Here is a 13,761-nt window from a genome sequence, read left to right on the forward strand (position 1 = left end):
GCAGGATAGGGACTTGGCGTTCTGTGTTTTTTTTTTTTTTCCCGGTAAATAACGTATGTAAGTGACCTTTACAGTTCCTGATTTGTTCTAGCTTCTTATTGATCTGTTACTTTTTAAGTTTGAATTACACCCACATGCTTGTCTGAAAGTCTGCGCCTGTAATGACTCCTATTTGGCTGCTGTCTTTTTATTTTTGTGCAGCATTTTTAGTCTGTAAAGTAATTGGTCTTTCTGTAGTAACTTAACAATAATGGGCTCTTTTTTCTATCATTTTGCTTTGTTGTAGCTTGGAAATCATGCTGTGACCAAAGACTGTCTTCAAATGTATTTCAACAGCAAACCTCCTCCAAACCAGTTTTATGGGAGAGCCTACCTGTGCAAAGCCCAATTACACACCCCCCTGTCTGCTAATAATGTGGTATGTTTTTTATATAGGAAATGCTTCAGAGAGGTTCCGTTTGTTAGATTTAGAGTATTAGATTTAAGCGGACCTTTCAATAACTATAAATCTACAGCTTTCTAATATGTTACAATACACAAATACCTTGTAAATATTTTCATTTTAATCCAAAAGTTTTTTATTAGTATTGAAATGAGCATAACGTAAAAACACCATTGCTGACAAAGACATGCACCTATGTTGTACATATTCAGTCAAAAGAATAGAGGAGCCATTGTCGGCGTAGTGCTGTGATTGCTGTGTGAAGCAGTAAAATACTTTCTTAGCATGGATGCACTTACATTTATCAATGCCTCGCTTCTAAATGGTCAGGGAGGTGATTTAGGAGAAAAATTACTGCACTGTTAGGCCCTATTTACTCTTGCAGTTGGGGTGGGAGGTGGGGTTGAGCCACATTTTTAATGCCCCCCACTTCTCCCTCTTAAAGTAAGTAAAACTTGCTTAAACTGAGTGCCATTGTGTGCATACAGGGTTTAAAGGGGTTAAAACAGGTGGTGAGGATAATATCTAATGCCTCCTCACCGCCTGTAAAATGTCCAAATATGTAAACGAAGCTTCAAAGAGACCCTGTTGCCAGACCATTAATTTCAACACTTATATGTGCTTTTAACACATTTTATGCATGTTATTTACCTGTATAAACCTTCCTTTCCTAAAGCCTCTAGACCACGTTGGTTTCCACCATCCTGTAACTGTGTTGATTAACAGCCCAAACTCAGAGCTGCCACTCAGATGACCCTCTATATAGGTGACACTCTATAGTATTTCCCTTCACTCCTTCCCAATTGCTATATTAAATGGCTATGCAGGGAGGTGAGGGGAGGGGTGTAAGAGTTAGGCCAGCACAGACAGTATTTAGACACTCCCAGAAGAGGAGAGGGATATGACGTGCAACGAGAGAGGGGCTATGCTAGAGAACTAAAAATAATTTATGGAAAGGAAAAACACCGCAATTAAGCAAGTGAAATTCCTGATTGATCTGTGCTTCTCCCTGAATTGGTGGCAGTTTTATGAGCTAAACATATAGTTCTGACTCCTTTGGGACTTTTTAGGCAACCAGTATTGACAACGTGCCATAAAACATACAGTATCTCACAAAAGTGAGTACACCCCTCACATTTTTGTAAATATTTTATTATATCTTTTAATGTAACAACACTGAAGAAATGACACTTTTCTACAATGTAAAGTAGTGAGTGTGCAGCTTGTATAACAGTGTAAATTTGCTGTCCCCTAAAAATAATTCAACACACAGCCATTAATGTCTAAACCGCTGGCAACAAAAGTGAGTACACCCCTAAGTGAAAATGTCCAAAGTGTCAATATTTTGTGTGGCCACCATTATTTCCCAGCACTGCCTTAACCCTCTTGGGCATGGAGTTCACCAGAGCTTCACAGATTGCCACTGGAGTCCTCTTACACTCCTCCATGACGACATCAAGGAGCTGGTGGATGTTAGAGATTTTGCTCTCCTCCACCTTCTGTTTGAGGATGCGCCACAGATGCTCGGTAGGGTTTAGGTCTGGAGACATGCCTGGCCAGTCCATCACCTTTACCCTCAGCTTCTTTAGCAAGGCAGTGGTCGTCTTGGAGGTGTGTTTGGGGTCATTCTCATGTTGGAATACTGCCCTGTGGCCCAGTCTCTGAAGGGAGGGGATCATGCTGTGCATCAGTATGTCACAGTACATGTTGGCATTCATGGTTCCCTCAATGAACTGTAGCTCCCCAGTGCCGGCAGCACTCATGCAGCCCCAGACCATGGCACTCCTACCACCATGCTTGACTGTAGGCAAGACATTCTTGTCTTTGTACTCCTCATCTAGTTGCCACCACAAACGTTTGAAACCATCTGAACCAAATACGTATCTTGGTCTCATCAGACCACAGGATATGGTTCCAGTAATCCATGTCCTTAGTCCGCTTGCCTTCAGCAAACTGTTTGCGGATGTTCTTGTGCATCATCTTTAGAAGAGGCTTCCTTCTGGGACAATAACCATGCAGACCAATTTGATGCAGTGTGTGGAGTATGGTCTGAGCACTGACAGGCTGACCCCCCACCCCTTCAACCTCTGCAGCAATGCTGGCAGCACTCATATGTCTGTTTCCCAAAAACAACTTCTGGATATGACGCTGAGCATGTGCACTCAACTTCTTTGGTCGAGCATGGCGAGGCCTGTTCTGAGTGGAACCTATCCTGTTAAACCACTGTATGGTCTTGGTCACGGTGCTGCAGCTCAGTTTCGGCATCTTGGCAATCTTCTTATAGCCTAGGCCATCTTTATGTAGAGCAACAATTCTTTATTTTCAGATCCTCAGAGAGTTCTTTGCCATGAGGTGCCATGTTGAACTTCCAGTGACCAAGTATGAGAGAGTGAGAGTGATAACACCAAATTTAACACACCTGCTCCCTATTCAGACCTTGTAATGCTAACGAGTCACATGACATTGGAGAGGGAAAATGGCTAATTGGGCCCAATTTGGACATTTTCACTTAGGCGTGTACTCACTTTTGTTGCCAGCGGTTTAGACATTAATGGTTGTGTGTTGAGTTATTTTGAGGGGACAGCAAATGTACACTGTTATACAAGCTGTACATGCAATACTTTACATTGTAGCAAAGTGTCATATTTACAAAAATATTTACAAAAATGTGAGGGGTGTATTCACTTTTGTGAGATACTGTATATCACCATACCCATGAGCAAAAGTAACTTGGAGCTGGAGCAGATAATGTAACACTGAGCAGCAACAGACTAAGGAGGTGATCTCTCCTCCTGTCAATATGGTTGTCAGATTGGCCCCTTGAACTTCCCTAATCTCTTCCAGTCTGAGTAATGCTGTACAGTAAATTACCAGAAGCAGAAATCAAGTATCAAATATAGGTACTTTCACTAGTTGTATTTAAAAATACACTTTTTCCTTTTAATAAATACTAAAATGTATCGATTGGTGTTTTTATATCTGCCTGGAGTTTAGCTTTAATATTTTAACCTGAGGATAGATATGTGTTATCTGTATACATATTGTTTGATGTGATAAAGTTATTACGTATTTTTCTTTTAGGATGAATTGGAAAAGTCAGTGGTCCACTATCTGAAATCAATTGATTTTGCAATGAAGAAGCAAAGGTTTGAGCAAAATCAAAATGTATTGTATTAAGCATGTGATACAGATATCTGATCTTCCTCATAGCAACTTTATAGAGTCACTAAATCAGCAGTTTACAAATTTCAGTTAGACGTGCCACTGTCACAACCTTTTGCCAAGTCCAATTGTCACCTGTAATAATGATGTTCATAATTGGACAAAAGTCTTTGCCTGCTGCATTCACCACCTGTCTATGCTGTAGAAGCCATATGTTTCAGTTTTATCTGCTAAAATTGTCACTTGAATGCCTTCCTTGTGCCCCTGGGACTCTGATCTGGATCCCAGTGCCATTTGCAACTACGCTTCAAGGGATCCAACAGCTCGCAGAGAGACCCGGCTCTCTGTTCACCAGAGCCTGAAGTAGCAGACACTTCAGTGGTTTAAAGAGCATTTAAATATTCAAATTGAAAATAGAAAAAACAGTAAATTCCCAATTTCTGCTTTCTTTTTTTTTTTTCTTGAATATTTACAGCAGTCTTTCAGAACCTTTTTTATCAGAAAAAAACCTTTAAATTAACATTCAGGTCACAAGGAACTCCTGCTAATAATCATGTCTTCAGCTCTCGGTACATTTGTGTAAGCAGTAAGCAGAGCTATAAGAATAAATGAAATAAGGATGTGGCATACTTAGCATATTTGACACTCAGGTCTATTCTATACAAAACTATTTGTAGCAATAGTAATAATAAAAAAAAAAAAACAACTAATTATAATAATGGCTAGAATTATTGTAGACCGTGAAAACTCTAGTGTTTCCTCTTTACATTGGCAGTCAATCGAAGAAAGACCCCTTTACACTGGGAATATTGCTCCTTGCATTAGTGATCAATGGGAAGAATGCTGCTCAGCCAAAAAGATAATTTGTGTCGTGGGTACTTATCTGAGAGGCAGAACTTTTTATTTGCGCAAGGAACCCCTGGCAACCTTTGGGAGAAACCCTGGGGTTCCCCAGAACCCTGGTTAAGAAAGGCTGGTTTAGAGTAATAAAAAGAAGAACAATCATTTTTTGCGCCTATAGCACAAAAGCAACTGTATGATGCTACAGTCTGTTTCTGCCATTTTTGGAAACCTCATGAGCTACTAGACAGAAAATCCACAATTCCATCCAAAATTGGGCCTCTGTTGCTGTAACCTCTGCAGTCAAACCCCTGGGTCCTGTTCAATATGAGAGGCACCGCTCTCCCTGCTAGTTTTTTCATTATTGTATATAATGAAGAATGCAGCATCAGGAGCAGAAAATGCAGATCTTCAAGTTTGACCAAAAAGGAGTCAGGAATTATGGCAGGGAGATCTTGCTTTTGGAATATGGAAGACACTTAAGAAGTCGTAGGCTGACTTGAGCTGCCAAGTGGCACCTAAATTCTACTTTTACGTGAACTGGTCCTTTCATCTGTTCCTTTCCAGATACCAGTTCCTGGTGTACAATGCCTCTGTCCTATACTGGCAAACTGTGCGTCCATTTCTGAAGCCAGGCAGTCGCCATCTCCTTACTAATAGCCTTGCTAGTGTTGTAAAGGCTTTGGGTGAAACAGATGATGATGACAAGATTTGGAGAGCTGACTTGATGATGTGAGTATTTTGGGTTGTCTTATTGATAGGAGAAGAAAGCTTGCAAACGTTTAGTCATGTCATGTGGGCAAACATTTCTCTTCTGTCTTATTAGGGAGCTGCTGGAATGTTTTCTGGATGGCCAGAAGATGAAGGAAGCTGTGGACTGTGCCTCACTGGCTGCTGAGTTCATTAAAGCCAATGTCCCTCACAAATACCCTCTACTATTTTCTAAGATGGTAATCTGCTTTGCCTTGATTTCATATGTGATCGAAGTATCTGTATTAATGACCTTTGAAGATGTACTCTTAAAGCGAAACTACATGGCATCTGAGCACCACAAACCAAAAATGCTATTTAATTGATTTTTAATTTTCAAAGCAAACTCCCTCATCCATCCATGACTCCATGCTTTATTTTGTTGAGAAATCACTTTGTAAAACACCCCCTAGCATTTCTGGCCAGGGCCATCTTGAGTAAAGGCAAATGATTCATGTGGCATTTACTTCCTGGAATCCATCTGCCCTTAGCTCAGGCACAGGAGGATGTGCTTGGCTGAGAAAGCCCCCCTCCTGAAGACTTCTGAGATGAATAACATCATTTGCCTATGCATGGAAACCAGAAAGTAACTGAAAAGATGTAAAAAAAAAAGTTAAAACAAGTAAGTATGATATACTTTATTTACTATTGCTAGCAGCATAAGGATTAAGAATAGTCAAATATGATTAAGAGAGTGAAGTTCCACTTTAAAATAGTGTATTGTCTTAAAAACAAGGAGCTGCTTAGGTCCCCAAATACCATTAACTTAGGCCCCTTTCACATGGGAAATGCTACTGAAATACAATCTGTGGTGGATCAGAATGTCAGAAGCTGCTGGCCTACAGTAAGCAAGTGATCAGGAGGCGATTGCAGCGCAGCCCTATACATCTCTATGGAGTGCTTTAGCAGGCACCTGTCGAGGGCGACATGCCCTACTTTTTTTTCTGAGCCGCACTGCAAAGTTTTATAGTCATGGCAATAAAAAGGAGAGAGTTGGGGCAATGAATGAGGCATGCAACACACAGCTGGTAATAAAGATTCACATATTTATTAGCACGTAAGTATACAGATAAAAACATGAGATATTACAAAAAATTAAGAAGGTTAGTATGAGCTGATAAGCATTTCCTTGACATCAAATTGATTAACCGCTTGCTGACCGCCTCACGCATATATACTGCAGCAGAAGGGCTCGTACAGGCAAAATCACGTACCTGTACGTTGCCTTTTAAGAGGCGGCCAGCGGGTCCCGCGGACTCGATCGCCGCGGGGATACCGGCGATCGCCTCACAGGGAGGAAGAACGGGGAGATGCTGATGTAAACAGCATCTCCCCGTTCTGCCTAGTGACAGTGTCACTCGATCTATGCTCCCTGTCATCGGAGCAGAGATCATTGACGTCACATACACAGCCCCTCCCCCTGACAGTTAGAAATCACTCCCTAGTACTGATTTAACCCCTCCCCGCCCCCTAGTGGTTAACCCCTTCACTGCCAGTGTCATTTACACAGGAATCAGTGCATTTTTATAGCACTGATTGCTGTATAAATGACAGTGGTCCCAAAAATGTGTCAAAAATGTCCGATGTCCGCCATAATGTCCGCCATAATGTTGCAGTCACAATAAAAATTGCTGATCGCCGCCATTTAAAAAAAAAAAAAATATTAATAAAAATGCCATAAAACTATCCCCTATTTTGTAAACGCTATAACTTTTGTGCAAACCAATCAATAATTGCTTATTGCGATTTCTTTTACCAAAAATATATAAATAAATAAAGCGTTTTTTTCAAAATTGTCGCTCTATTTTTGTTATAGCGCAAAAAATAAAAAATGCAGAGGCGATCAAATACCACCAAAAGAAAGCTCTATTTGTGGGAAAAAAAGGACATCAATTTTCTTTGGGAGCTACATCGCACGACCGCGCAATTGTCAGTTAAAGCGACACAGTGCCAAATCGCAAAAAGTGCTCTGGTCAGGAAGGGGGTAAATTCTTCCGGGGCTGAAGTGGTTAAAAATACATGATCTCTGAGAAATTCCAAAAATTCATATACATGATTTAGATCACAGGTGTCAAACACAAGGCCCGTGGGCCGAATCCTGCCCTCCAGGCCATTTCATGTGGCCCTTACACCTCTCCTGCAGCTGCAGGAGAGCTCCAGCCCTCCTCTGGTCCTCCTCCAGACCCCTACTTTCTGCTTTCAAGCAATGCATCCAGCTTCTTCCCAGCAGCAGCAGCATAAGGAAAGAGGGTGCACTGTGATGTTAGGGAGAGTAGGGGACTCAACTTCTGATGGTGGGGTGACTCTTGACATCTAATGTAAGGGCAGGGGATGCGCTGGACATCTAATCTTACAGATACAACCGGCCCTTTTGAGGACAATCATAATGCTGATGTGGCCCACGATGAAATTGAGTTTGACATCCCTGATTTAGATGCAAACGCATGATTAAGATAAACTGCATCCAAAAAGCTTGACGCGTTTTGTGGAATGTGCTCCACTTCCTCAGGAGCAGATGCAGGACATAAATCCAGAATATAGTCATGTCAATGTGCACAAGACTGCCTAACCGGTGACTGAAGTGCATTAAAAACATGTCCTAACTGCATGGTTTTGTCACACCGACAATGCCCACATGAAAGGAGCCCTAAAGGCCTACTTCGATGGGATGGATGAATTGCTAAATGGCTTCCCATTTCTTGCATCTAATGTAAATTTTTTGTGTGTGTGTGTGTGTGCACTTCACTGCGTTACGCTGATTGATAACAAAACCTACACAAACAAAATATACGGACCTGTACTATATCATGAGTACCTGTCGGAAAACATATACTGTTTTTGAGGTGGAGCAAGAATGGTAAGTTCTGGAGGAAGTACACAAATAAGCACAGTTGGTGAGACATACTTAAAATGCACTAAAAGCAGGTAAACACTACAAATAAAAAACAAGGTAGCCAATGATACACAATGATAAATAGAACAGGTATAGGTAAACTATAAATCAATGCAAAAGCAAACTATATACAGTGATGTACATGGAGGGTGAGAGATTGGTAGAGAATAGCAGGATATCAGTTCATGAAGTTTTAATGACCAGCACCACAAGGCAACTGGTAAAATGTCAACGCTGAATTTCAGCCAGGAGGAACAGATTATCATTATAAATGTGCTTTACTGCCTTGTGCAAAAATGCTGAGCTTTTGTTTTAAAAGTCCATTCTTTTTAACATGCCCCTTTTTCCTCATGTTTCATGGTTGTTCAAGTTTGTGCACTGCAGTTTTATTCCTATGAAGAATTGTCTCCTGGTTGCATGACCTTTCCCTTGTATTTTTCTAAAGGGAATGGAGATGTGCTGACAACATGCTTTTTTCTATAGGTGGGTATGATCTCTGCCACACTCTTTTGCGGCCCACTTTCAATGAAAGCACACTCATGAGCACCTCCTGCTTGGATGTCATTGAATTCCCTTGGTATAATGGGTAATGCAGTTTCCCAACTTTGGATGTGCCTAGATCCCCAGCACCCAGGCTAAGTAAAACTGAAAGAAAGAGATGATGACATCATATAAAATAAAAACGTTTCTAAAAAAAAAAAGGCATTTTTTTTTTATTTAAAAGTGTTTTATTGAGGATGTTGAAAGTAAGCTAAGGGTCAACATGGCCAGGATTCTGGAGGTCAGCTATAGGCTATTTGCCAGGTCAGGTGACAATGGGTGAAAGAGGAAGACATCCAATAGTGGCCGGCAGTTGCTGGAAGACAATTCCAATAGCAGGTGAAAGAGGGAAATGGCGAGTTTGTGGCAGCTTGGGATTTTTCCTATTTCAGCTTTATGCCCCAGAAGGAGATTGGACACACAGAGCACCATAGGTGTGCACCCCCAGAAAGCAAGGATAACTTGCGACAAATTTGTGGCTGTGTTGAATTGTTAGTCTGGTAACTTGCTGCACATTTTCCCTTTCAAGTTGTACACTTGCAGAGCACTTGAAGCACACGTTCTGGTTGACACTTTTCCAATTTGTAACAAATATGTATGGCAAGTCTCTAGCGAGAGCCGAGTTTCAGTGATGAGTCTACATCAAGAGCTCTGCAAGTCTACAGCATGAAAATTCAGCCACAGTGCCCCCTGTGGTGGGATGACTACAGCACAACATAACTGAACCAGAACTTGCAGCAGACTTGCAGAATGTTTGCGAAGAAACTTGATCTGGAGTCATGCAATGTGGACTTGCTGCAATTATGAAACAAACTTGTGAAGCCTGGCAAGTCTAGCAATAGCTTAGCAAGTCATTTTCAAACTTGCTGCACAATTGCTTGCTATCTGGGCCTCAAAGCGCTAACACATATTTGTGTGTGCATGTGTATATATACTGACGGTGTCAGCAGGGCAGAAATTGGTGTCAGTAGGGCAATGGATGGTGTCAGTAGGGCAGTGGATGGTGTCAGTAGTTTTTATTTTTATTTTATTTAAATTTTTTTTTTTTTACACATTTTTTTAGGTGCTCCATTAGGGAGCTTTGGTGAAATATCAGGGGTTTAAACAGGGGTAATCTGCACCACACAGGGTAATTAGAGTGTGTCCAGGCACACCTAGCACACCCCGTGCGCACGCCTATGCACAGCACCAAAATACTTAACAGTTAGAATAGCCCATCAAATTTAGCTTTATTTTAGCCAAAAAGGAAATCGTTTTCTGAAGTTATAGCATGATTACTTTATGCAGCCATTTAAGATAACAAATCGTTTTTGATGAGTTCTTAAGTCTTTATTTCATGGCAATTTTAGCTGCTTTTTTGAGGCTTTCATGTGTGTCAAATGTAACATAGCAGACCTAATAGCAGCCTTGAAACAGTGATTTATAATTCTGCATTAACTTTTTATTGCTGCAGAAAGAAATGTAAAAGAAAACCTCCTTCAGGGGGACGTCTGCTTGTGTTCACTGAGATGTAGCCATAATTTCAGACAGGCTATGGTTTCCTATCAAAGGAACATGTTGGCTAGCTTTCCCTTTACCTGTTGTGTTCAGTTGGAGGTGGGATACCAACCTGAGAAACCTGCTATGATAGTATGTTATTGAAATTCCAGGGTAGAATGTGAAAATAGGTGAATCTGTGTGTATTTAAGAGGTTCGCAAAGTCTTTTTTTTATCTGTACTTAGTATTGTGGAGTTCGTCTAATAATTTATGTAAAACGCCTCTATCCATGTGACTAGTCAATTAGATCTATACATGCAAAGTGCATTTAATGTTTGTTTTCTGTCTGCCATGAATAATGAATTCTTCTCTTACATTAAGGTGCATCACAAATTAATTGACTCTGCTAAAGCGGCTAAGGAAACTAAAAGTTCAGCAAGTTTGTCAGTCATCTATAAAATTCAAAAGCTCAGATCGTAAGTACCGCTTTTTCACTGGGGAAATTCACCTTCCAGTTTTAATGCCATTCCTACGTGATACAACAGATTAATTGAGAAGGTTGTTGAGTGGGTATATAAAATAATCAGTGGCAATTAAGCCCTATTGAGGGGCCCCGTGTGAGCACAAATCATGAGCCCCTAATCTGTGCAGATTTCCAGATTAAAGATAAAATGACAACTGCATCTTTAATGTTTTGTCTTTTTTAGATCATTAGTATTAGAATTGTTAACATTTGGTTTAGCTGTGAAATGCCAATAGAAAAACTGCACCTCTCTAAGCTCCTAAACAACCTCTTGGGAAGTCCACTGCTTCTATGATTTAGCCCTAGGAGGGGAGAAACATGTTAGAGGGGTGTGGCCTAAGGACGGGGACTGTCTAAGACCAGCTATACACTTAGCAGTATAAGGTCCATGGATTCCGGCCTCGATTTTACTAGTTGGTTTAGCTGTTATAACTTTTCCTTCTGTGCAATAAATAAATATTTCCTATTGATTTTTTTTTTGTCAGTTTTGAAAAGCTGGGAGGACAATCGAAAATTCACATTACATTTTTACCAAGACCAGATTCTCAAAATTTGTAGGCGCCTACCCTACCGAAAAAAAACAAACACAAGTTTCTTTTTAATAAAATTACAAAAACATGCAGAATTACAATTTTTTTCTTATTAAAAAAATACTTGGTTATATTGTCAGCCCTCTTTCTCCAAATAGAGCTTTGTTTCTTTCTCGAACATCACGGGACACAGAGCCTCAGTAATTACTGATGGGTTATATAGGTATCACTGGTGATTGGACACTGGCACACCCTATCAGGAAGTTCAACCCCCTATATAATCCCTCCCCCTTGCAGGGATACCTCAGTTTTTACGCCAGTGTCTTAGGTGATGGACGTGTATAGATGTCCTGTGCTGAGCTCCAAAGGGAATATCCTAAGATCCTATACTGGGGCAAGCCAGGCGAACCGGATCCATTCAAAGTGTCTTTTCATGGCCGAATTGAATGGTACCCGGGCCTCGTGTCCGAAGAAACGAGGTTTTACCCGTAATGCTTCTCTTTTTAGAGAGCTGGACCCCGCAGATCAGAAAATGGCTTTAAACTTCCTAATTTCTGGTGAGGTGCTTTACGGTCCCAGAACTGTTGGATCCCCCTATTCGTAGGGGGCCCCAGTCTCTGACGGTTTTTTCAAACGGAGCCCACCGTGAGAGGTGAAGATTGGGTCTGTGTAAACAGCACCCTGCAGCTGGATAAGGTAAGAGGAGATTCCACAGAATTTTTGAGTTCTAGTGGCTTTTCTCCTTTAAGGTAAATGCATGCTATGCCTATTGTGACCACCGGGGGCTGCCAAGAGCACAAACCTGCACATGCTGACTGTCTGTCTCAGTGTTTGTTCATCGCTGTTTATGTCCCAGCGTCTCAAGCCGGCTGCAAGGTAAGATGGAAGGGGGGATTTCTCATGTTTGAATGTTCCCCCCAGGCTAGAGAGGGGCCACAGGGGTCTAGAAAGTGGTTATTCCACCCGGGCTCTGTGGCCTAATGGCCACCATCTCTGAAGATAGCTGTTCAGGCAGATCTTGTTACCAGCCTCTCTCCCTCCACCCCCCCCATCCCCAGCCTTTCTCCAGAAGCATGACAGGAGAGTCAGCCTGCGCGGGAAGCACTCGTTTTTTTCAAAACTCGAGGGGGGGGGCGGTAGAGGAGGGGGCGGGATGTCAGCACAAGTGCTTAGACTCCCACTCAGGCCAGCTGCAGGCTATTAAAGGCACTCTGTACAGGTGCACACAGCCTTCTGAGAGACACAGAGCTGAGGGTCGCATGTAAGGTGGGACACAGGCATTCTCCTAGGCAGCATTTACTGAAGTAACACCAGACTTAGCCAGACTACATCGCTCAGCGGGCAGTGTTCATTTGTATACCTCACACCTTGTTGCTTTGCACTATGGGTAGAAGAGGTTCAAGCACCCCAGGAACCAGAGACACTAGGGGATCTCGTTCAGGTTCTGAGGGCCCCCTGTCGGCAGCATCCTCCCCCCCTAAAGATGGGCCAGGGACGGCTAGCCAGGGAGAGCCATTGGGGTCAGGGGCTACACCTGCTTCTGGCACTTCAGCCCCTGTATATATTACACAAGAGGTTTTTTCCTCAACCATTAATGGTCTAGAGGAAAGATTAATGGCCGTGATTACGTCTTCACTCAGTGGAAGAAAACGCACTAGGCTTTCCTCTGTTCCCCAAGACCCTCAGACAGAGGAGCTCTGGGATAAAGGAGATGAATCCCTTTCAGAGGATCGGGATGGGACGGATGATTCCTCTTCGGAGGAATCAGGTGGAGAGGGACTCTCTGCGACTTCCCAAGAGGAGAAAGTCTTAGTGCAGATCCTTACTGGATTGGTCCGCTCCACATTTAAGTTACCCATACCTGAAACTGCTAAAGAATCCTCTTCTGCTTTGGGGTCACTGAAACCTTTCCAAGCAGCACATGCTTTTCCTGTTCATACTTTACTTGAAAAGCTCATTTATTCTGAGTGGGATCACCCAGACAAACGTTTTTTTCCGCCGAGAAAGTTTTCAACACTTTATCCGATGGAAGAAAAGTTTATTAAAATGTGGGGAATACCGGCTATTGATGCCGCCATTTCCTCCGTAAATAATAGCCTGACTTGTCCTGTAGACAATGCTCAGATGCTCAGGGATCCTGTAGATAAAAGGATGGAATCCCTATTGAAGGATGTTTTCTCCTTAGCAGGATCAGTGGCCCAACCTGCAGTAGCAGCGATTGGAGTCTGTCAATACTTAAGAGACCATGTTAAGCAGGTCATCAAAGTATTACCTGAACAGCAGGCCCAGGGGTTTGCTAACCTTCCAGCGGCCTTATGCTTTGTGGTTGATGCCATTAGAGATTCTATCGTGCAAACCTCCCGTCTTTCACTGGGGTTGGTGCATGTACGTAGAATCCTATGGTTGAAAAATTGGTCAGCCGAAGCACCATGTAAGAAGCTACTGGCTGGGTTTCCATTTCGTGGTGCAAGGTTGTTTGGAGAGGACTTGGATAACTATATCAAGGGAATCTCTTGTGGGAAAAGCACTCTCTTACCTGTCAAGAAGAAGAGTAAGCGTCCCTCTTTCAAACGGACTCTTTCCCCAGCGCCGGGGGCTTCAGCC

General features: G+C 42.2%; 1 protein-coding gene across 2 annotated transcripts in view; it reads left to right on the forward strand.

Annotated features, from left to right (window-relative positions):
* The window catches only part of CFAP46 (cilia and flagella associated protein 46), a 333,386-nt gene that overhangs the window by 21,254 nt on the left and 298,371 nt on the right, over positions 1–13,761 (forward strand). For both annotated transcript variants that reach the window (XM_073596084.1, XM_073596086.1), the window contains exons 4-8: positions 287–418; positions 3,524–3,588; positions 5,012–5,176; positions 5,271–5,394; positions 10,486–10,580. In XM_073596084.1, the coding sequence (XP_073452185.1) occupies positions 287–418; positions 3,524–3,588; positions 5,012–5,176; positions 5,271–5,394; positions 10,486–10,580 (581 nt within the window). The remainder of the gene's footprint in view (positions 1–286; positions 419–3,523; positions 3,589–5,011; positions 5,177–5,270; positions 5,395–10,485; positions 10,581–13,761) is intronic.

Source organism: Aquarana catesbeiana, linkage group LG08 (genome assembly GCF_042186555.1).
Source record: "Aquarana catesbeiana isolate 2022-GZ linkage group LG08, ASM4218655v1, whole genome shotgun sequence".
NCBI lineage: Eukaryota > Metazoa > Chordata > Amphibia > Anura > Ranidae > Aquarana > Aquarana catesbeiana.